Source organism: Panthera pardus, unplaced genomic scaffold, assembly GCF_024362965.1.
Source record: "Panthera pardus isolate Hobbes unplaced genomic scaffold, ASM2436296v1 HiC_scaffold_8, whole genome shotgun sequence".
Taxonomy (NCBI): Eukaryota; Metazoa; Chordata; class Mammalia; order Carnivora; family Felidae; genus Panthera; species Panthera pardus.
The window spans coordinates 245,860-268,356 of NW_026527013.1; the positions used below are offsets into that span (position 1 = coordinate 245,860).

Below are 22,497 nucleotides of genomic sequence, written 5' to 3' on the forward strand. Positions count from 1 at the left end.
CACCGCGCCTGCGCCGCCTGCGCCTGCCGGCAGTTGTAGTTCCACAGCCTACGGCGGCTGTGAAGGGACCTCGCGGCGAGAGGAGGTAGCCGGAACCACGATTCCCAGGGAGCAGCGGGGCCCGGGAGTCTCCGACGCATGCGCCGATAGAGCCCTCTAATTGGCTCTTCCTCCTGCCAGGGAGGGGCGGGACAGAGCCGTTGCTTGGGTAACCCGGGGTGACTCTAAGCCGTCTTTGGGAGGACCGGGAAGCCGGATTGTTGTTGTTGTTGTTCTTCTTCTTTCTTTTTTTTTCTAAAGGAATGGTCGCCAGATAGTTAAGACAGAGTTCTGCAATTTAGAGATTCCTGTCTGCGATCTTCATTGCTGCAACTTCGACTTTGGAGCGGCAACTATGACTAGCCCCAGTTTATTGCGGAGGAAGTTGAGGCTGGGAGAGGTCGAGCAAGTTGCCCCAACATTAGGGAGACCGCAGTGAAGGCAGAGGTCTGTCTGACTCCCAGCCCCAGACCAGGGGCAGCTGGGACGTCGTTTCCAGGACGTCTCCCTCGTCCACTCCCTCCAGTCCCAAGGACAGGAGCAGAGCAGGGCGTGAAAAGCAGACCAACCTACTAAACTGATTTGATGAAAAATGGAATGAGCCCGGAGCCTGAAAGTTCCCAGTCCTGATCTTCAGGGTGGTCTCACTCGGGAGTAGTCAGAGCCAGAGCTTTAGAATCAGACCAGGAAGGCACTTGGGAAACTGAGGGGGGGGGGGGGGCGGGGGGAGAGGAGCATCAGCTGGCATGGAAGGATGAAACTAAGAATATCTGGGGTAACTGTGTTCCAGGCAGAGTTCACCGTAAGTGCAAAGGCCCTGAGGCAGAGTCAGGTGTGGATACCTGGAGAAACTTGAGCAGAGAGGGGGTTAGGAAGAAGAAGCTAAGACAAAGCTGGAGGAGTTCTCAAGGGGCCAGGCCAGTGGGCCTTAGGGGCTTCAGCTCAAGCTGCCACCTGCCCTTGGGCTCTCAGACTCGGTTATCCCATTAGCCCAGAGTGGAAGCTGGACCTGTGCTCTAGAAGGGCCAGCCTCCTCGGCCTGGCGGCCTCTTGAAAGCACATTCCAGACGCAGCTGCCCACGCGGGCCTGTGCATTATGATTCCACCGGCTGGGAATGTTTTCAGCAGACAGCAGCGTCCTCTCAAACCTGCCCCAACCCACTCCAAGATGCCCCAGGGGCCTCGACCTCAGATCTGACTCACTCCTGGGATGGCCTTCCTGGCCCTGAGGGGCTGAATCAGTATGACCTGGTCTCCCCAAGACCTAGATACACCCCCCCTCGGACCCCCTCAGTCTGGCAGAGCCAGGAACCTGTGCTGGAAGCCTAGACTTTGGAATCGGTGTGCCTTTCTTGACGCCTTGGTCGTCTCTTATATTCAACGGGGCATCAGATGCCCTAAAGCATATTCCCCTGGAACCAGGGTCCTGGAACTTAGCAGTGAGAAAGTTCTTTCTGCTCCCACTCAGGCACAGGAGGTCTCGCTGAGTGCTGCCTACATCTGACTCCTACCTCAGCTCTCTGGCTGTGATCCTATCGGTCTGAGAATTTGTCACATGGTCGTCTCCTCAGTGTTTCTTTTTATGGCTTATCGTCATCATGTCTGTGTGTGGTTCTGGTTTTCCACTCCTGATGGTGACATCAAGTTTCCTTGTAAAAGTTAAGTAAGAAAAATATGAATAACACACAGGACAGGTGGAGGCAGATGTAATTAAATGGGGAACACAGCGTCAGAGGTTGGAATTTGGGCAACACCGTGTTTCAGAAGCTGTTTGCTTATGTCGGGTTCTGGCCCAAAATGTTTGGTCAGATTCGTGCCATGAGACACTCAGATGAGCCTGGGTTGTGTCCATGTTGAGAAAGGTGGAGAAAGGCCAGGATCTCTAGATGGGAGGAGATGGTATCAGCCCCCTAGGGCTGCGTGTACCTTCAACAACAGAAAGTTATTCTCTCACATTTCTGCAGACCAGACGGGCAACGTCAGTATCTGTGAGCTGAAATAAAGGTGTGGCAGGGCTGTGCTCCCACTGGAGGCTCCAGGGGAGGGTCCTTCCCACCTCCTCCAGCTTCTGGGGGCTCCACGCGTCCCTTGGCCTGTGGCTGAGCCCCTCCAGTCTCTGCCTCCGTGGTCACGTGGCCTCCTCTGTGTCCATGTCCAAGGTCCCTCTTCTGTTTCTCTTATAAGGACACTTGTGACTGTATTTAGGGCCCACTGGGATGATTTCCTCATCTGAAAATCTTCATTGTATCTGCCAAGACTCTTTTTCCAAATGAGGTAAAATTCACAGGTTCCTGGGATGAGAGTATGTATATCTTTGGGGACCATTAATCAGCGGATCAGAGACTATCCTGAGTTTGTGATCAGGAAAAAAAAAAAAAAAAACTATTGAAGGACATTGTGGGGACAACAGGGGCCATCTGAGCATGGATGGTGGATTAAATTGCAGTTTGGTTATGACAGAGGACCTTGCCTTCGGGAGATACATCCACATGTTTAGAGGTGAACTGGTAGCATCCCCGTGGCTTATTCTCGAATACCCACTTATGTAAAAAGATTACGTGTGTGTGTGTGTGTGTGTGTGTGTGTGTGTGTGTGTGCGCGCGCAGAGGCATAATGTCAACAGTGCACAGGTCAAGAATATAGCTCAGTTTCCACCAACCGGACACATGGGTATTCTGAAACATGCCCCGCCCCTGAAGCCCCCTCACAGTCCCCATAGTCACCCCAAGAGTGACACCCACATCCTGATGCCTCACACCGTGGCTGCTTCGGCCGCGTTGCAGACTGACATAAATGGACCTCCTTGGGTCAGGCTACTTCTACGCAACATTATGTCTGAAATTCATCCACACTGTGCTGTTCCTGGGGCATAGAATTCCTGGGGGCGCCTGGGTGGCTCAGTCGGTTGAGCGTCCGACTTCGGCTCGGGTCATGATCTCACGGTTCGTGGGTTCGAGCCCCGCGTCGGGCTCTGTGCTGACCGCTTGCTCAGAGCCTGAAGCCTGCTTCGGGTTCTGTGTCTCCTTCTCCCTCTGCCCCTCCCCCACTCACGCTTCATCTCACTCTGTTTCTCAAAAAGAAATAAATGTCAAACAAATTTAAAAAAAAATTCCCTTGTGCACATATGCTACAGGGTACGTGCCCTCCTGCTGATGGAGAGCAAAAAGAATACATAGAATTGGAGAATACAGGAACAGGGTGCTCACTGCACTGTCCTTACAACTTTTCTGTAGGTTTGAAGTCTTTCAGAAAACCGCAGTGAGACATCACTCTGCCCCCACGAAGGTGCCGGTAGTCAAAACAACGGACAATCGCCAGCGTGGGGAGGGTGTGTAGAAACCAGAACCCTCAGGCACGGCTGCTGGGGCGTAAGACGGGGCAGCCGTTGTGGACAACGGTCTAGAAGTTCCTCAAAACACTGAACACAGAATTATTATATGACCCAGCAATCGCACTACACATACACACGAAAGAAATGAAAGCAAGGCCACACACAAACCTGTACACCCACGTCCACGGCAACATAATTCACAGCAGCCAAAAGGCAGAAACAGCCCATGGGGCACCTGGGTGGCTCGGTCCATTAAGCACCAGACTTCGGCTCAGGTCATGATCTCACGGTTCATGAGTTCGAGCCCGGCATCAGGCTCCGTGCTGACAGCTCAGAGCCTGCAGCCTGCTTAGGATTCCACGTCTCCCTCTCTCTCTGCCCCTCCCCCGCTCACACTCTGTCTCTCTCTCTCTCAAAAATAAACACATTAAACACTTTTTAGGGGCACCTCGATGGCTCAGTTGGTTAAGCGTCCGACTCCGGCTCAGGTCATGATGTCACAGTTTGTGACTTCAAGCCCCGCGTCGGGCTCTGTGCTGACAGCTCAGAGCCTGGAGTCAGCTTTGGATTCTGTCTCCCTCTCTCTTTAATGCCCCTTCCCCACTCACACTCTCTCTCTCTCTCTCTCTCAAAAATAAACATTAAAAAAAAATTTTTTTTTTTCAACGTTTATTTATTTTTGGGACAGAGAGAGACAGAGCATGAACGGGGGAGGGACAGAGAGAGAGGGAGACACAGAATCGGAAACAGGCTCCAGGCTCCGAGCCATCAGCCCAGAGCCTGACGCGGGGCTCGAACTCACGGACCGTGAGATCGTGACCTGGCCGAAGTCGGACACTTAACCGACTGCGCCACCCAGGCGCCCCAAAAAAAAAAAAATTTTTTTTAAAGGTAGAAACAACCAAGTATCCGTCAATAGACGAATGATACATACCACGTGTCCACCGCGCACGCGCACGTCCCTCGGCCGCGAGCAGGGGCGAGGCGCCCACACCCACCGCCCCGGGACGGACCCCGAACACAGGACGCTCAGGGAGGGAACCCGACACGAGAGGCCACACGGGGTGTGAGTCCACGTGTGTGAAACGTCCAGAACAGGTTCATCCAGGGACACGAGGGGGGCTCGTGGGGGCGGGGGCTGCTGGGGGAGGGACTTGAGGTGAATACTAATGGATCCGTGTTTCTTTTTAGGCTGATGGAATATTCTGGAACTAGATAGAGATTCTAGGTGATGGCTGACAACCGTGTACTGAAAACAGAGTCGTGTCCTTACATGAGGGAATTGTGTGGTGTGTGAATTATATTTCAATTTTTTTTAACGTTTATTTATTTTTGACAGAGAGAGAGAGAGAGAGAGAGAGAAAGAGCATGAGTGGGGGAAGGGCAGACAGAGAGGAAGACACAGAATGTGAAGCAGGCTCCAGGCTCTGAGCTGTCAGCACAGAGCTCGACACAGGACTCGAACTCACAGACCGCAGAGATCATTGACCCGAGCCCCCCAGGCGCCCCCTGAACTATATATTTCAATGAAGCTGTTATTAACCTGCAACAACGCCTGGGGCAGGACAGCTTCCTGGGCGTGGGTCCCACCCCCGTCACGCAGAGCCCGAAGACTGTCCTCCTGGGGGGCAGGGTGGGGAAACTCCAGGAAGGGAAGACTGAGTGTTGCCTGGTGGGAATCAGGATGTTATTTCAAGTTTGTGTGTTGCACCCTCTGCCCAGCGAGGTCGCGGATTCCCTCATTCTGTCCTTCCAGCCTTCCCTTCCCGGCCCATTTTGCAGAGACACTGAGGCTTGGGGACCTGATACAAGCATGCAGGGTCCCTCAGGCACTGGCCTCAGGGCTCTGAGTGTGGGGGACATCCTCTCCCAGATGGGAGGGGGCACACACCACGCACGGCCCTCCTGGGGCCAGGAAGAGGGATCAGGGAATCCCCAGAGCCACAAGGAAGGCATCCCAGCTTCTGGCCAGACCGGTTACCCCTCCAACACGCCATCAGGTCAGGCTTGTCACCTTGTCTTCACCCGGGTGCTATTTAAAGGTGCCACCTGGGGCTCTGGCTGCAGGACTGGGTCTATGGCAGCAGAGGGACAGGGACTGGAGCCCTGGGATGTGTCCTGTGTGGGGCTTTGGGGAAGCTGCTGACCCACTCGGCCTCGGTTTCCCCATCTGTCAATGACATCTCTTGGCTCTGAGTCTGTGAAGGTTCACTGTGCTATATTCTCAGGATCCAGGGCACAGGGTGCCTCCCAGTGGGCCCTGGGTGTGTCTGTGAATGATGAGCAGGTGTGGGTGTGAACGGAGCCACCCCATTCCCACCTCGGACATGCAGCTCTGAACGCTGGGCACAGGGTGCTGGCCTCAGTCATCACCCATGCCCCTGTCAGCCGGCCACAGATGTGCTCATGTGTCCATCCGCCATCAGCCACCTTCCCGCCCCCAGCACCCCATCCACCCCCCTGCTCCAACACCTGTAGCACAGCATTCCCAGGCGTTCACTTGCTCCCCTACCTACGTGCCTCCCCATGCCCACCCCTCAGTGAAGACCCTGCCCCTGAGCCTCTCAGGGAGTTCAGTCTGGAGGGCAGACAAATCCCACCTGGGCATGCCCAGTGCAGGGACCTGGCTGGCACGGACACGCAGGCCAGAACTTCCCACCCAGTCTCTGACCCCTAGCTGCTCCATTTCTCCCGGTATCTCTCAGATCTCTCTATCTCTCTCTGTCTCTGTGTCTCTTAGCCGCCTTTCCTCGTGTGTCTCAGAGTCTCTGTCTCTCCATCTTCGTCTTTGTCTCTCCCGTAGCTGTCTCCCTCTGCGTCTCTACGGGCTCGCCTCTCTCACACCCACGCCCCCGCAGCCCCTGCAGGCTAACCCGGTGACTCAGGAACACGCACCGCTGCCCTCCCCATCCCGCAGGACAAACACGCGCGGAGGCAGGAATGTTTTCCCGAGTGGGCCCCGCCCCGCGTCCTGGTCCCGCCCCAGCCGCCTCGTTGCCCCGCCCCTGCAGCGTTTGCCCCGCCCCTCCACGACGCCCCATTGGCCAGCCCCAGCCTCTCCATTGGTTGGCTCATTGATCGCGGCCCCGCCCCCGGCCCCGCCCCGCCCTCCTGTGGAGCGGCTCCCGCCCCCGAGGCTCCCTATTGGCCCGTATGGGCCGGCCCCTCCGGGCGCCCCGCCCCTGTCCCGGCGATGGCCCGGCCGCGGACGCGCGGGGAGACAGGAGAGGGCGGCGAGCCGGGCGCGGGGACATGCGCGGCCGCCTGTGGCTGAGCTTGGTGTGGCTGCTGCTGGCGCGGGCGTCCGGCGCCGCGGGGACCCCAAACAGCCCGCGGAGACCGCGCAGCTACCCACACCTGGAGGGCGACGTGCGCTGGAGGCGCCTCTTCTCCTCCACCCACTTCTTCCTGCGAGTGGACCCCAGCGGCCGCGTGCAGGGCACCCGCTGGCGTCACGGAGCTGACAGTGAGTCCGGGGAGGGGGTCCAAGGCAGACAGGCCGGCAGTACCAACAAGGGCAACATGAGAGTAAGGATGAGCCGGGCCCTCCTGCGCGCGTGGGAGCGTCCCAGAGGCTCCTCTGGCTGTGTGTGTGCTGTTGGCCAAGTCGCTTCCCGTCGGGGACCTCAGTATTCTCAACTGTGAAATGGGCCCAGCCCACACGGTGGGAGGGTTGGACAGTTAAAGTAAAGGTCACCGAGGAAGCTCCTGGCTCTGGGCCTGGCTCCGCAGCACAGAAAGGTCTTTGCAGAATAGTTGAGGCTGGGGTCACTGGGGCCATCTACAGACGGGCAACTCTGCTCCTGGAAGGGCCCCCGGGGGGGCCCAGTTACATCATGAAGTGGAGGCAGAGCTGGGGTCTGGACTCTGGACTTCCCACACTGCACATCCAAACTCAGGATCTGCCTGAGTTAGGGACCCCTCTATTTCTTCCTAGACATCCTTTTGGTAGATGAGGAAACTGAGGCACAGAGAGGGAAAATGAGCAGCCCTGGGACACACTGCTGGGGTGGGGGCAGGGGTGTTGCTGGGGCTCCTTAATGCCCATAACCTTGCCAAGATGTCCTGCCCAGCAAACAGTAGGCACTCAGTGTTTGTGGAATGTATGAGGCAAGAGGGGAGATGGGGCAAAAGAGAGGCTAGAGCCTGGGACGGCTGGAGACAGTCAGTGACCCCCGGTCCTGTCTCAGTCTCCGGAGAGCTCTGAGGCCCAGGTCAGGGAACGGGGGTGGGGTGTGGGGGGCGGTGGCTAATCACTGGCCACTGCCTGAATCACCACCATTAGGGCAGATAATCACCCCCTGCCCCTCCAGCTGCTTTCATCGGGCTCCCAGGGCTCTCATTAGGTTCACCGGACAAGGGCGATGACAGGGGGACTGGCTGGGCCAGTTGCTCAGCGGTGGGCACAGGCAGGCAGGGTGGCCTCAAGATGGGTGTGGGGCCTGGATCTGCCAGGTGACTTGGGACAGTCGCTGTTTCTGTCTGAGCTGCACCTTCCCCATCTGGACAGCGGTGGCAGTGACATGGTTGATGGCTCCACAGGGTGGGGGTGGGGGGGTCCTTGGAGCTCTTCTCTCCTTCATTAATTCTGTGGTTCCTAATTGGGCACCTATTGTATGCTGCCTTGGGCACAGGGGACGTAGCAGTAGTGACCAGGACAGCCACCTTCATGGGGCTCCCACAGCAGAGTAAAGCAGTAAAACAAATGAACAGCTAATGTGGTCATTTCACAGGAGGCCACAAAGGGTGCAAAGAAAATGAAAACAGAGTGACGTCCAGGAGATGACTGGGTGGCAGCTTTATCTGAGAGGTCTGGGGCCTCTCCATGGAGATGGGCTTGGGTTGGCTTTCATATAGGGCGAAGGAGCTGGCATGGTGACACTCAGGACCACACAGGCCCTGCAGGAGCACCCCAAAGATGTGGGGGTGACCGAGGGGGCAGGAAGGACACTTGAGCCAGCGTGAAGGCTCACCCTGGTCCTGCCAAGTGGGAGGAAGTCAGCAGGGCAAGGACCACTTTCCTTTCTGACAGAGGAAATAGGAGGAACAAAGGCCCCATGCAACAGAGTGAGCTCCCCATCACCTCGGGCATCCAAGTCCAGACTGAAGACCAGAGGGCAAGGCCTTGACTCCAGATTAGGCCCCAGTATATGGGGGGGGGGGGGGTGTTGAGGCTGTGGACGGCTGCTCATCCCACAGGTCTACTTCACTGAGCAGCTCAGAGTGGGACAGGGTCACCCAGGGTCACCCATCTGCAAGTCAGGCCCAAAGCTGGCTCTGCCACTTCCCAGGCTCAGTTTCCCTCTCTAGGAAGGAGACACAGCAGGCACCTCCCACCTGGGGTTGATACGTGGGCTCGGTGGGGTACAGCGCTCCGGCAGCATCCGTGCTGTGCTCACGGAGTTGAGCACGGTATGCTGTAGACACCCCGTGTCCCGCCTCCAGGCCTTCGCCTGGACCATGCCTCCCATCTGGAGGCCGATTGGGGGGGTCTACGCCCATCACACCCGTCACTTGTTCTGACATCACGGCTTGCCCAGGCCATCCCCTGCCTCCTCTGGCTTGGTTTTCTCACCCTTGACCTAACTCAGTGCCCTCCTGCCCCGCCGACTTCCTCCCGCTTGGCAGGGCTGATCCTGTCTTGAGCCTTCACATTGGCTCGAGTGTCCTTCCTGCCCCTTGGTCACCCCCACATCTTTGGGGTGCTCCTGCAGGGCCTGTGTGGTCTCGTGTGTCACCATGCCCATCACAGGGCCAAGCACACAGTAGGTGCTTGGTGAATGTCACCTGAATGAATGAATGAATGAATGAACGAACGAGAGTGCACAGGTGGGTAGATGGCGGACCATGGGCCCTGACTGACCCCTGCCCCCAGGCATCATTGAGATCCGCTCCATCCGTGTGGGCGTCGTGGCCCTCAAGGCTGTGCACACCGGCTTCTACGTGGCCATGAACCGAGGGGGCCATCTCTACGGGTCGGTGAGTGCACAGTGTATGTGGTGGTCGGGGCGGGTGGGTGTCCAGTGGGGGGACCAGTGTCTGGGGGACAGGCGGGGTGTCCGGTGGGGGACAGGGCGTCCAGGGCGGGGCGGGGTGTCTGGTGGGCAGGCAGGTATCCGGTGGCCTGCCTCACACACCCGACCCCCCGAAGCGGGTCTACACCGCCCACTGCAGGTTCCAGGAGCGCATCGAGGAGAACGGCTATAACACCTACGCCTCGCTCCGCTGGCGTCACCGCGGTCGGCCCATGTTCCTGGCGCTGGATGGGCAGGGGTCCCCGAGGCGCGGTGGCCGGACACAGCGGCACCACCTGTCCACCCACTTCCTGCCCGTCCTGGTCTCCTGAGGTTCCCAGGGGCCACGAGGAGCAGCTGGACAGAGATCCCACAAGATGCCCGAGCTGCACGGCCGGCGGCTGGGGAAGCCCAGGCCCTGGCAAAGCACGTCTGGTCACTCCTCTGTTCCACAAGCAATAACGGTGTGTCCGCGGCGTGCCGGGCTGGGGACACTGCGGGACCCCCACAGATGCAGCCTGACTCCCAGGGGCCTCCTGTCTGAGTCTGCGGGGAGGTGGACGCTCAGCTGAGCACAGGCTGCAGGTGTCCGTTCACAGGCTGGGAGGGCACGGAGGCCCCACTCACCACCCGGGACGGAGACTGAAGGATGTGGCCGTGTGCTCACCGGAAGGTCTGGGAAGGGCACTCCGGGCCGGACCCGGCCCAGGCAGAGGCTCTGAGGTGGGAACCCACCGGTGTCCGAGGCAGGGAGGAGGTCTGAGGGCCAAGAGAGAGAAGGCAACGTGGATGTGCCTGGGTCACAGGTCCCCATTCTGGTCCTGGGACCTGCAGGTGTGTCACCTACGTGGCAGAGGGGACCTTTCAAGGCCCCCTTTCGGGGGGGGGGGGGCAGTGTCCTCACGAGGTCCTCTCGAGAGGGAGGCAGAGAGACAGGCAGACCCGGAGCTGCTAGCCGTGAGGATGAGGAGGGGCCGCGGGTGGGCCAAGGGGGCTTCATGCCAGTGTCCTTCAGGAGCTCGGGGTCCCGGGGAGGCTGTGCCTGCTGCCCGCCGGGCACCCCTGAGCCCTCCCTGCCCAGCCCAGCACCAACGGAAGGAAAGGGGCCAGAGCCCAGAGCCCAGGTCCAAACCCAGCTCTGCAGCCGGCAGAGCGAGGCGGGATATTCTGTTGCGGGAAGGGGACAGTCCCTGGGGTGGGGGTGTGTGCAGCCCGGACGCTCACTGGAGTCAAGGCCCCTGGTCCCCGCCCTCCCCCCCGCCACACAAACACACACGCAGTCAGGTTCCCAGCGGGCAGGGGGCGGGGTGGCGCTGCCGACAGGCCCCACCTCAGCTCACCTTCTGCAACACTGTGAAGCTGCCGCCCGCCCCGGGTCCCGGGGTCCCGGGGTCCTCGGGGTCTGCGGCCACGGAGCCCGCCAAGGCCGGAGAAGCTCAGCCCGCCCCTGGCGCCGACGCGGAAGGAAGACCCCGAACTACCTGCTTCTCTAAGTAGGTGTATTTTTAAATAGCTTTCAAGATACACGTATTTTTTCCTTTAAAAAACGTCTGTCGGAGCAGTTTTGTTCTTGTTTTGCTGGTCATCCTGTGGTCCCGAGCTCCCGGCGCCTGGGTTGGGGGCTGGCGACCCGTCCAGGTGTCGCGGAGACCACGGCCTAGCGGCTCCACCCGCTCTCTCCACAGATCATGCAGGCCGCACGTGAGCTAAACGTCCATTTATTTCAAAGCAGTAATAATTTAAAATTATAAAAACCTTTCCGCCGTCGAATGTGTAGGGGTGAGGTTAGAGACAAACGGGTGGGGGGGTCGACGCGTGCCCAGGCTCCTGCGCGACACACTCCGCGGGGAGGGCTGAGCCTGCTCCGGCCCGGGGGGCTGCGGTCCTCGAGGCTCGGCCGGCGGTGGCGGTGGCGGTGGCGTGGGCGGACTCGGGGGTGGTGCGGGGGCGGAGGCAGGCGGGGGTACCTCCAGGCTCCAGCCCCGCCGCGCCGCCCCCTGCCCCGCCCTGCCCCGCCCCGCCGGGCCTGGCAAGGCCCAGGTCCTGTGCCCTCTCTGGAGGCCGGCCGGCGCGCTCACGAGTTGCCCGCTGGGTTTTCGTTGCTCGGCGAGCTCGAGGACGACGAGGACGACGAAGACGAGAAGCTCACGCCGCTCAGGCCCGGGGGGTTGGTGGCCGTGTTCTGTCCGGTGAGGCTCTTCCGGCACACGGGGCAGCTGTCGTGCTGTGTGGGGACAGCGGGGGTGGGGGGGGGTGGGGGGTGGGGGGTGGTGAGGGGCCGAGCCTGCGGCGGGGGCGGGGGCCAGGGTTCGGCCTGGGGGCGGGCAGGGGCCGGCTCACCTGCTGCAGCCAGGGAACGATGCAGCCGTCGTGGAAGAGGTGACTGCAGGGCAGCTGCCGCACGCGCTCTCCCAGCCCGTAGTCGTCCTTGCACACGGGACACTCCAGCCCGGAGCCTGCGGGGCAGGGAGCCTGTGACGGCGGAGACCAGGGAACCCCCCACCCAGGTGTCCCCAGGAGGGGGCGAGCCACTTACCTACGTGTTCCTCGGTGACAGGGACGGTGGGGAGGGCCTGGATCTTCTCTTTGTCTGCTGGGGGGGGGCCCGTGTTTTCAAACTGATTGAGGAGCTGAAAGACAAGAGGCCAGAGTGCCGGGAGCTCGGCAGGCAGGCGCGGCCCCTCGCCCCGCGGGGCTCTGAAATGCAAGGCCGGGTTACCTGCAAAAGCACCAAGGCTGTGTTTTTCTGGGGCCCCGGACCCCCCCTCCGCCGAGGCTGAGCCCCCTTGCCCCCCACGCCTGTCCACTCTTCTGCTCATCCTGTCGGGGTCACCCTGCAGCCAGGGAGGCCCCTCCCAGCGCCGAGGGTCCCACCCTAAGTCCTCTCACCCGCTAGAACCAAAGGGCTGGGCCTGGCTGTGGCCACGTTCACCACCAGTTCACCAGCGAAAGGCCGCAAAGTTGGCAGCGTCCCTACCGCACAAGGGCCACCAGGGTCATGGTGAACACCCCATCCCCAGGGACAGCTCAGGAGAACGTGCAGGTCCACACGGGGCCCGCCAGCCTCAGGATGGGAGTTCGGGGGAGCAGGGCGTCCACACCGGGGGCATCCTGGTCCCCAGAAGATGGCGACACCCTGGTGCCCGCCTCGGGGAGGCCACCCTGTACCTGCGTGATGATGGCATCCAGGCCGTTGGCCCCCCAGGCGTAGTCCATCGGGTTTGAGTGCAGGACACCCCTGGGCAGAGAGGTCTGGGGTTCAAGTGGCAGAGGGGCTGGGCAGGGCGCAAGGGGACCCGCCCACCTACTCACCAGGGGCCCAGGCCCAGGCTGGGGATGCTGGCAGGGGTGATGATGCCATTGACCAGCTGCTGGATGATCCTGGAACAGAGCGGGGCCCGGCCTGTGGTCAGCGCCCTTCAAGGCTGGGCACCCCCAGGGGAGGCAGCAGAGGACACACGTGTCCGGCTTTGAAGTTCACGGCGTTTTAAAGGTTGCGTTTTCAACCAATAAGATTTGCAAGCAATCAAACACAAGACAGACCGAGAAAAGTTGTCTCCCTTGCAGATTTTCGGGCCAGCTTCCCCAGAGGCCTGGACGGTGCCCGTCAACGCATGACCACATCTGCTCCCTATTTTACAACCTGGGGGGTGGGGATCCCCAGCCCTGCTGTTTGCAGACGCTCCGCAACGTCCGGCTGGGGTCACAGTGAAGCCCGTGTCCGAGCTTGGGGGGGAGGGGCTGCTACAGGGCAGCTCACGAACACGAGACACCTGGGGGGTCAGGGCAGCCCAGGCTGTGTCCTGGGCCGGAACGGAACAGAGCAGAGGGCGTCGGGGCTCCCCGTGACACAGGCGCTTCTGTGCACAGCCTGGTTCCATCTACGAAGATGCTGGAGGACCCTATGTTCTCTGGGAACGGGGCCCTCAGAAAAATGTTTCCTTTTTCACCCCAAGTCCTCTGAACGAGCCTCAGGTTACAGAGAAGCCGTTCCTGGTGCCGACGCCGACACGGAGGGAGCTCGGGGCTTTGCGGTGGAGCGGGGGGGGGGGGGCCAAACCCACCCCACTTGCCTGCCGCCCTGGGAGACAAGGACCCGATGTGAATCGGCCGTGTCTGAACAGATGGGGATGAGGGAGTCGGGGGACAGACACCCCCCCCAAGAAGGATGGAAGGCACTGAGTGGACGAGAGGCCCCCCGGGCCACACGGCAGGGGCCCCCCCTCCGCAGCTCTTCAGCACGGTGGGCTCTGCCTGGGTGCACAGGGGAAGCGCCCCGCCCACAGGTCAGCCCCAGAGCTAGCATCCGCCCCTCTGTAACCACAGAACCTTCTGGAGGGGCAGACGGTCAGGCTGGCTAAGTCAGGGTGGGGCAGGCTGCGAGACTCTCGGGAGCGTCCCACCCGCCGGCTGCCCCCAAGCGCCCTCACCCTTCCAGCGTGGGGACGCCTTCGTGCCGGCCGGTGGCCCGTCGTGCAGTGAGGCGGGCGCGAGGCTGCCGGGCGCCATACCGGTGCCGGGAGTGCTGCTCTCTCTCCCGACGGCTCTCAGGGTCCCTGCCCTCGTCGGCCTGCACCCCAGGGGGGAAGGTGGGGATCTCGAAGCTGTCGTCAAAGATGCCGAAAGCAAACTGCCCGTAGCCCTGTGGCAGTGTGAACAGGTGCTGGTCCGCGTTCTGTGAGGGGGAGGGCGATGTGACCACGGGGCGGGGGGAGGGCAGGGCCCTGAGGACCTTCTGTGGGGAGGAGGGCCATGGGACCGTGGGGGGGCGGGGCGGGAGCCCCGAGCGGCCACCTGGGTCCCACCTGACCCAGCCCCTTGCCTGGACCCCACGTTTCCTCCGTGTGCCACGGGGCCCCGTCCCAGGCTTGGGGCCCTGAGGGTTGAGGGTGCAGCAGGGGAGCCTTGGCGTGTGTGGGAGAAACGAGGAAGGACAGGTCCCGGTGGTCGAGGGTCAGGTGGGGGGACCGGTCCACACGGGGAGGGGAGGGCAATCTGGGGCCTGACTCACCTCAAACGGTGGCCTGCTCTGGTCCGCGGGGGCTGTGGAGGGGGCGGAACCATTCTCTGTACTCCTGGGAGGACGGGGTGCCCTGAGTCAGGAGAGAGGGAGGCCCTCTCCACCTCTCACCCCTGCCCGCCGCGGCCTGCCCAGCCTCTGCCCGCCCACAGCCCCGCCCACCCCAAGGGGCCTGGGCGCTGCCAGCGTGCACCTGGGCTGGGTTACCTGGTCTCTTCGGGAAGCTCCTCAATAAAACCAGACTCGCATCTGGGGCAGGTGTAATCCTGCGGAGGAGAGGACGGGTGAGTGCGATCTCGGGGGTCCCGGCCCCCGTGCCGTGTCAGCCGTGCCTGCGGGGTCACCGGACACCCCCACCTCAGGCCACACCGAGCGGCTCCAGGCACATCGGTGAAACTGCTCAGGCCCAGAGTCCGATTTGGCACAGACCTGCCGGGTCTCTGAGATGTCTGAGAGGCGGGCGCCCTTCATCCGAGGCCACCGCCTCCGTGTGGTAATGACCGCAGCCACCTCGACCTGCCCCTCGTGCAGGCGAGGCCTGGGCCCCCAGGCGAGCTGCTGCCGCGCCAAAGGCCATCAGCCCACGCTCCTCAGGGTGACGAAACTTTCCGAGCTTCAAGGCCTCCACTCAGCCACACCAGCTGCTGAAGGCTCTGAAGAAGCCTGTACCAAACAGGCCAGCTGACGCGGGTCCACCTAGCAGTTCCCGACTTGTGCAGACGTGAGACGTGAGAACGTTCCGTGAGAGACTCCCCTTTTGCATATAAAGACACCTGCCCCGAGCTCCTGAGAAGGTTGCAGGAGGGACTGTGGGGTCACAGGACTATCGAGGCCTCAGTAGCTCAGCTCCCAGGAAGGTGGCCACTGAGGGCGGGAAGCGCCACCTGAGCAAAGGGACCAGCCCGCGGGCGTCCCATGGCGGCATCTCTGGAACATTCCAGCAATCCTAGCGCAGGGCCTGTGACCCCGGGCTGCAGTGTGACCCCACCCCCATTGGCCGTGCCCCCTCCAAGCCCAGCCACTCCCCCCCCCCCCCCAGCCAGGCCCACCAGTCAGATGGGGGAGGTGTAATGTCCCGAGTGGAGGACGGGCCCCAGGGGCCGCAAGGCATGGAAACACCAAAACCAAACAAGTGGGTTGGGGGTTCGCACGAGTGTCCAAAAGCCACCCAAACAGGAAGACACAGACGTGAGCGCAAGCTGTGCTTCTACCTAAGGTGACGTTTTGGAAGCACTGTCCCCGCGTGCCGAGTGGGAGACACAGAGGGGATGCAGACTGTCAAGGAGGGGGCCGCCAATGGCCCCACGTGAGCCACAGGCACAGGTGGCTCAGCAGGCACGGGCCTCCCCGTGGACACCCAGCGGGAGTGCCAGGCACCTGCACCAGGGCAGTGGGTGCCACCACAGCACGCGCCATGTCCCCCCCCCCCCCCGCCACCAAAAGCAAAGGGGGGGGTGGGGTCAAGGAACACTGAGCCGATTGGGGAGGACAGGAAGGAACTGCACCCGCCATAGGAGCTGGGATCCAGAATACAGAGCTCTAACGCTTCAACGCCAAAAGCACAAACAACCCGGCTAAAAACTGACCAAAGAATTAAAACAGTTCTCCAAAGACACACAAAGGGCGACAAACCAGCAGAGAGCCGCTCGACACCGTCAGGCAACGAGCAAACGCAAACCGAAACCCGTGAGACACCACCTCCCGGCCGGCCGCCGGGACCGCGCCACTCGGCCGACTACGGCTAAGCGTCAGCGGAAGTGGAGGAACCAGAACCCCGGCTGGCGGTGGGGACGAGAAGCGGGGCGGTCTGTCTGGAAGACAGGCCCGCGGTCAGTTCCTCGTCAGGTCGACCCCAGGGTCACCACACGACCCCGCGACCCCGCTGCCGGGTCCACACCCGAGAGACACGAACACTCACGTCCACGCAACCCCCACCCGCACGCCCACAAATGACCACGTCCCCCGCGCACGCGCACAGATGACCGTGTCCACCGCGCAGGCGCACATCCCTCGGCCGCGAGCAGGGGCGAAGCGCCCACACCCGCTGCCCCGCGGACGAACCGTGAACGCACGACACTCAGGGAGGAAACCTGACACGAGAGGCCACACGAGGTGTGAGTCCGCGTGTGTGAAACGTCCGGAACAGGCCCATCCACGGACGGAAGGGGGTTCGTGGGGGCCGGGGGAGGGGAGGGCGAGTGAGGGTGAATGCTAACGGGGACAGGGCTTCCTTTTAGGGTGAGGGAATGTTCTGGAACTAGACAGCAGTGGTGGGTGCGGGGCTCTGGGCGTACGGAAAACACTGACATGCACACTGTGAACAGGTGAGTTGTATCTCAACAGAGCCATCAGAAGGCACAGCGAGGACAGTGACCCCTGCCCTCCCAAGTGGGGACACGGGGGCAACGGGCAGCTCGGCTCCACCGCGAACGACCAACCCTCGGACTGTTGGCTGCGGTGGAAGACGGCCGCGGGACGCTCTGTGGACGGGCCAGGGCTCTCACTGCCTGGTGCAGCCCCAAGGGGACAGAGGGCCACGGACACGGGCCAGTGTGGCTGCAGGGGGCTGCGACGGCCTCGGTTAGGACGCTGGCAATCAAGCCCTTAGCGTGGCCATGTCACAGACGACAGCGGGCGTCTGCTCAGGGCTCCCCTTGGCTCGGGGCCGGCGGCAAGGTCCAGGCTCTCTCTGGGCCCTGGTGGAGCCCACCGCCACCACACCTGCCCTACGGGGGAGACGTAAATCAGAAGCACGCCCGCCCTCTCCAGCCAGGATGGGGGTGGGGGGGCCTGGGTGAGAAGCTGTCCCTCCGCCTCCTCTCCTCTGAGCACGCCGCCCGCCCCCAGTCTCCATGCTACCCTGGGCAAGCCTGGAAGAGCCAGGGCAGGACCGGTGAGCCAGGCGGCCTCAGCCTCAGCCTCAGTCTGACCCGCCGGAAACAGGCAACCTCTTCTGCTACCAAGGCCGGGCGCCATCTCTGAGCGTCACCTTGGAGCCCCATCCCACGCGGCGCACGAGAACCTCATCCAACTACCTGCTCTGCACTCTCCTCCCCTGCGGTCGGCTCCGAACAAGCTGGCCCGCCACTCCCGCTTCCCTGCCCCATCCAGGCCACCGCCACCTGCCCTCTCTTCTCAGGGCCTGCACACCATCCCCCCTGCCGGAGCATTCTCCCCCAGATAGCTACCTGGCTTGCCCCCTCTTGGAAGTCGGGTCTCTGCTCAAACGTCACATCCTGGCCGCAAGCCTCGGTCTCCCCACCTGTAAACGGAGGATGGCCTCAAGCCTAGGGCTCTGAAATCCAGCAGCCACTGAGGACCGGAGGGCTACGGCTCGACAGCTGGCTGCGGTCAGGGCCCTGCCTCCACACTCTCCATCCCCGTGCGAGCCCCACGCTAAGTCCAGATCGGCCTGAGCCACGGGCCACCTGACACCTGGCATTTCAGGAGGGGGCTGCAGCTTTTGCTGGTGTGCAGCAGGGAAGGGACCAGATCTGGGGGTGCCCCAGTGCTCTCCTCCTCCACGGGCACACCCCACCGGTTCCTGTTAAGTCAGACTAGCCAGCAACGGCCATCTGCGTCCAAGCGAGGAGACGCCGGGATGGATGTCTGCCACCCACAGGGCAGAGCCCAGGTCCAGGTGGTGACAGCCCCACTTCCCAGGTGGGGGTCAGCCGGCGCTCGCTGGCCCTAACTTGTGAGCGCCTGTCTCTGATGGTTCCTCACCGTGAATCAGTTACCTCTCCCCCTAGGAGGAGGAGAGGGGATGAAGGGGACCACCCCAGCATCATCAGCAACGGCGGTGGCCAGAACACCAACGACAGGACAGACAAGACGCTAAATTCACTGAGCACTCGCTCTCTGTGCTCGGTCTCTATGCCGTGCCTAAGAGGTGCAATTCAGCCCCTCCTCGGTGACGAGGAGGACCCGGGGGCTCAGACCAGGGAGTAGCCTGCCCAGGTCTCCCAGGTCAGCCAGGGCAGCCCTCGGTTCACTCAGGCACTCCTTCACACCGCGGCCAGGCGAGCATGATTAAATCAGGGAAACTCGGGCGGGAGGCGGAGAGGTGGCTGGCCGGCCCCACGGGATCGCCTGCTGCACAGTGACCTCGGCCTCCGTGGGCCCCGGCCCCTCAAGGCCCCTCCAGGGGAGGCAGAACCCCAGTGTAGCGCTGCGTCGAAGGAACATGGACTCAGCCCCAGACACAGACGTGATGGGACACCCAGGCCCCTGCTGCCGGTGCTCCCGGCCCGTGCCCCACCAGCCCACGGCCCGCGGGAATGCCCTGGCTGCTCTACATAGCCCTCCTCAGCTGCCACTGGGCAGACAGGTGCCCAGGGCCCACGGAAGGCCCACCCTGCTGCCACCACACCCCACATCGACCCCACCTGTCCCCCAAGCGGCCGTGAGCATCACGCACACCGCTGCATGCCAGGGTGCAGAGCCACGCCGGGATCCGGCCGCGTGTGAGGCCCCCTGGGAGCCAGTGATGCTTACACACGGAGCCCAGCAGATGTTACAAGCTTCCTTGGTCTTGCCAGGGTGCTTCTGACACCACTGCTAGGGACCGGGACCCCGTGTGACACGACACGTGTGCCCACTGTGCTGGGAGCCCCGCCTCACTTCAGCCTCCCCACAGTGACACGTGACTCAGAGGCCTGGGGTGCCCTAGGATGTGGCTCCGCCCAGCATCCAGCCACCTTTTGGGGGCTCGGCTCACTTCCTGCCCCGCTGACTTCAGACCCTGAGCAAATGCCAGCCCCCTCTGGAGCACCCGCTGTGTGGAGGTGCAGGGTGGGGTCTGTGTCCCCCCGAGGGGCAGCCCACACATCGGAGCACCCGCATTTCTGCAGCGGTGAACAGACGGCTGGTCACAGGGCAGGACCCAGCACGACGCACAGCATCTAGCACGTGGGCACACAGAGCTGTCAGGTGGCCAGAGGGACCCGCCTGAGGCCACAGGGTGCCTGGGGAGGCAGGCCCGGCCCCGGGTGCCCCGTGGGAAGGACTCCACTTATTCTGCTAAGCATCAGGGGCCAGGACTCCTCGAGGCCCCTCGAGGGGCAAGGACAGAGGACGTGTAGACTGAGGCATAAAGAGAGCGAGGGCAGACGCCCACCGCCGCTGGGCGCTGACCACAGGCTGGCTTCCTCCCCTCAGCGCCCTCCAGGTCCAGGTCCCGCCCAGTCACACACTCAGGCCGTCCCTGAGAAGGAAAGCAGTCGCCAGCAACGAGAAGGCGGCCTGAAGAGGGCCATCGGAGGCACCGCCTGCGGCGAGGCGCTCGGGGCCGTGGCACAGGGGCGGATACGACCCCGGACTGCCACCCGCTCAGCCCCCCTGGTGGGAACCTGCACCTCCTGGCGGGCCCCAGGGTGCCAAGCACAGCAGGTGGCGGCCCGTGGACGCTGCGTTTCCACAGCCCTGCAGTCGCGCCACACGACCCCGCACGTCCACCTCATCCCAAGAGCTGCCGTTTCCTGGGCAGGTTCGAGTCTGGGCTTGTGTGCCAGCCTCGGAGGCCCTCAAGCCAGCCGGCCTGCCTGGTTCCTGCTCCCACATGCCCTGCTCCGGCTAGGCTGCCAGCCATTCCCCGTCCTGGGAGCCAGGCACTGGGCTCCCCCCTACATGTGTGCTCCCACCGAGCGGGCACGGGTTATCTCGTCAAGCCCATCTTGCAGGCGAAGAAACGGAGGTCCAGGGAGGTCGAGCACCTCACCCAGAGCCACACGGGCGATAAGAGGCACAGCTGGGTGTGGCCTCAGCCCGACCCTGCCGAGAAGCACCTGAGAGCGGGCACTATCTCAGTGCCTAAGGAGGTGCCACGATGGTGACAAAAATCAAAAGTAAGAACTGCACAAAACCCAGCCCCAACGCCCTAGAGCAGGCCAAAGTCAGGGCTACCTCCTGTGAACCGTGCTGGCTGGGACCTGCCACCGCTACCAGGTTGAGGGCCAACCCTCTCCATCCCGAAACAGCAGGTGCGCCCCTTACTGGTAAACAGTCACCCTGTCTACCGGGCCTCATGGAACCCTTCAAACCCACAAACGGGCACCGGAGTCCCTTACTGCCATTTGCTAATTTCACGGAATTTGCCAGCATTCCTAACTAAATATTTGCCAATCGCTTATTCAACACTGGCTCCCTGACCAGCCTATAAACTCTGAGGGCAGAGGTCAACGATACCTTGTCACCACCGGATTCTTGTGCTGAGGCAGGTCCTCCCCAGCCCGGTGGCAGCTGCAAGAGATCAGGGTGCTCCGGGTCCAAGGCCACATGGCCAGGAAGCGGGCACACCTGGCCAGGCCCCAGGCCCTGTGCTGGCCCCAGGAAGAGAGGCCCAGAACAGCTGGCTATGCAGACCGCCCAGCCCCAGGTCCCCCTCGGCTCCGGGCAGGCTGCTCTGGGGAAAGCCTGGGTCCCAGGGCCTGTCCTGGGCTCACACCAGCCGCAAGGGGCTGCGTGCAACTAACTCAGGCCGGTGAGCTGTCAGGCCACCAGCCGCCTCCTGCCGCGGTCCCGGTCGAGAACGGAGCTGGGGCTGCAGAAAGCCTGAAAAGGCAGAAGCAGGACTTCCGGGAGGCTAGGGTGAGGCAAGTGTCGGCTCCCCCAGCGGGTGCTCACAGCTGACGTTTCGTTTTATTTCTCCCTCCTCTCTTGCTTCTGGAAGCCGCACCTCCCTGCCTTTTCTCGCCTTCTGGGCCCAGGCATTGCTCTCTGCTCCCAACCTGACTTGAGCCCACTTCCTTCCTCTGTGGCTGGGATGATGCCCATAGACTCCTTCCCCCGGCCCCCTCCTCCCAGGGGTCCCCACTGCTGGCAAAGGCAGAACCGAGTCTGGCTTTGAGACGAGAACAGCTTCCACCCACCACCCACCACCCAGGCGACTGTGGGGAGCATGCGGGCCAGAGATAAAGTACTAGGAGCACCTAGAAAGTGCTCAATAAATCCTCACCACCTGCAGGGCCTCCACCATCCCACACCTCCCTCTTCCTGCTCCGTGGGAGCTGGCCCAGGGGCAACTGTCAGGATGTCAGGGCCACAGCTGGCCTGCGCTTCCCCTGGCTTCATTTTTCCCACCTGTAAAATAGGAAAGGGTCGAACTAGACCGCCGCTTTCCCTGTGGGCCTGGAGCAGGGGAACACGGGCCCCATCCTAGACCTGCTAACTAGGAAGCTCCGGGGCGAGGCGCCTGAAACACTGTACGTTGAACAAGCAGTCCCCTGCCGCACCACACGGTTTGGGAAACGCCGGCCTAAAGGAGAAGGCAACACCTGGCCACAGGCGGGCCTAAACCCGCCCCCCAACCCCCACTCCGGGGAAGCACAAAAGCGCAGGCTCAGGTCACAAAAGCCTGCCCGGGGCTGTCAGGCCCGGACCAGGTACACAGCCGTCCCGTCTCGACATCGGGAAGGCAGGCGGGAGCGCTCGGCGGGGCGGCCCGCAGCCAGGCGCCCGCAGCGCCGACCACGCGCCCCGGGAACGGCCCCCGGAGACATCTCCCGGGGTCCGATTCCCCCACCTCCCTCCTCCGGGGCGGGGCGCCGAGCGCAGGTCACGCGGCCTCTGCGGGCCTCAGTTTCCCCGTCGGGGACCGAGCGGCCTCCCCGCCGCGCATCTGGGATCATCGGTCCCGCTGCTTCCCCGGGGGTGGGCCCCGCCTCCGGGCCCCCCGCAGAGACCCGGGCCAACGCCGCCCGGGCCTCAGTTTCCCCGGCGGGGCCAGCTCGCTTCAGGCCAAGGGAGAGAGAGCCCCCGCCCGCCTCCCCGGCCCGCGCCTCACCGGCAGGCGCGGCACGATCTCGACCGAGCAGCAGTGGCAGAAGTACCGTCCGGGCTGCGGCGACGCCTCGGCCATGGCCACTGCCGCCTCCTCCGCGCCGCCCGCCCCCCGCGCGGCGCCCGCCGCCCGCCGCCGGCCGTTTGCTGCTCCCTTGCCGGCCGACGCGCCCGCGCACGCTCACGCAAGGCACGCAAGGCACGCACGGCGTGGGGTGGAGGAGCGCGCGAGAGCGAGGCGGGCGGCGCGCGCGGCAGGCGCCTGCCCGGGCGACGGTGGTCGCGGAGGGACAAACTCAGGGCGGGCGCCTCTC

The 22,497-nt window shown here is 62.8% G+C and overlaps 2 protein-coding genes and 1 non-coding gene across 8 annotated transcripts; 2 read left to right on the forward strand and 1 right to left on the reverse strand.

Moving 5' to 3' along the window:
• The first annotated feature begins 2,925 nt into the window (after positions 1–2,925).
• TRNAR-UCG (transfer RNA arginine (anticodon UCG)) lies at positions 2,926–3,010 on the forward strand. Its single transcript has one exon. It is a non-coding gene; the product is annotated as a tRNA-Arg (tRNA).
• A 3,554-nt stretch (positions 3,011–6,564) lies between these two features.
• Positions 6,565–10,755, forward strand: FGF22 (fibroblast growth factor 22). Its single transcript, XM_053898551.1, has 3 exons — positions 6,565–6,836; positions 9,246–9,349; positions 9,522–10,755. The coding sequence occupies exons 1-3, from the start codon at positions 6,623–6,625 to the stop codon at positions 9,714–9,716; spliced, it is 513 nt and encodes a 170-aa protein (XP_053754526.1). The 5' UTR covers positions 6,565–6,622; the 3' UTR covers positions 9,717–10,755.
• Positions 10,756–10,869: 114 nt separating this feature from the next.
• RNF126 (ring finger protein 126) lies at positions 10,870–22,372 on the reverse strand. Of its 6 annotated transcripts, none has more exons than XM_053898546.1 (9): positions 22,188–22,372; positions 14,612–14,670; positions 14,396–14,477; positions 13,815–14,026; positions 12,697–12,765; positions 12,553–12,622; positions 11,921–12,014; positions 11,725–11,840; positions 10,870–11,608 (listed from the first exon to the last, which is right to left on the reverse strand). In XM_053898546.1, exons 1-9 carry the CDS (start codon positions 22,260–22,262, stop codon positions 11,459–11,461), a joined length of 927 nt encoding a protein of 308 aa, XP_053754521.1. In that variant the 5' UTR covers positions 22,263–22,372; the 3' UTR covers positions 10,870–11,458. The 6 variants fall into 6 exon arrangements, with proteins under 6 accessions (XP_053754521.1, XP_053754518.1, XP_053754522.1 ...); XM_053898543.1 differs by having other exon boundaries at positions 13,815–14,059; positions 22,188–22,371; XM_053898547.1 differs by having other exon boundaries at positions 14,396–14,459; positions 22,188–22,370.
• Positions 22,373–22,497: the final 125 nt, after the last annotated feature.

Bases quoted from the DNA above. Each gene is read 5' to 3' on its own strand.
- RNF126 (XM_053898543.1), bottom strand. From the start codon at position 22,262: ATGGCCGAGGCGTCGCCGCAGCCCGGACGGTACTTCTGCCACTGCTGC. The intron at 12,766-13,814 runs GTGAGGGCGCTT...GCTCTGTTCCAG, and splicing joins GGCGTCCCCACGCTGGAAGG to GATCATCCAGCAGCTGGTCA. The intron at 12,015-12,552 runs GTACAGGGTGGC...CTTGTCTTTCAG, and splicing joins TGGATGCCATCATCACGCAG to CTCCTCAATCAGTTTGAAAA.
- FGF22 (XM_053898551.1), top strand. From the start codon at position 6,623: ATGCGCGGCCGCCTGTGGCTGAGCTTGGTGTGGCTGCTGCTGGCGCGG. The intron at 6,837-9,245 runs GTGAGTCCGGGG...CCCTGCCCCCAG, and splicing joins CTGGCGTCACGGAGCTGACA to GCATCATTGAGATCCGCTCC. The intron at 9,350-9,521 runs GTGAGTGCACAG...GACCCCCCGAAG, and splicing joins GGGGCCATCTCTACGGGTCG to CGGGTCTACACCGCCCACTG.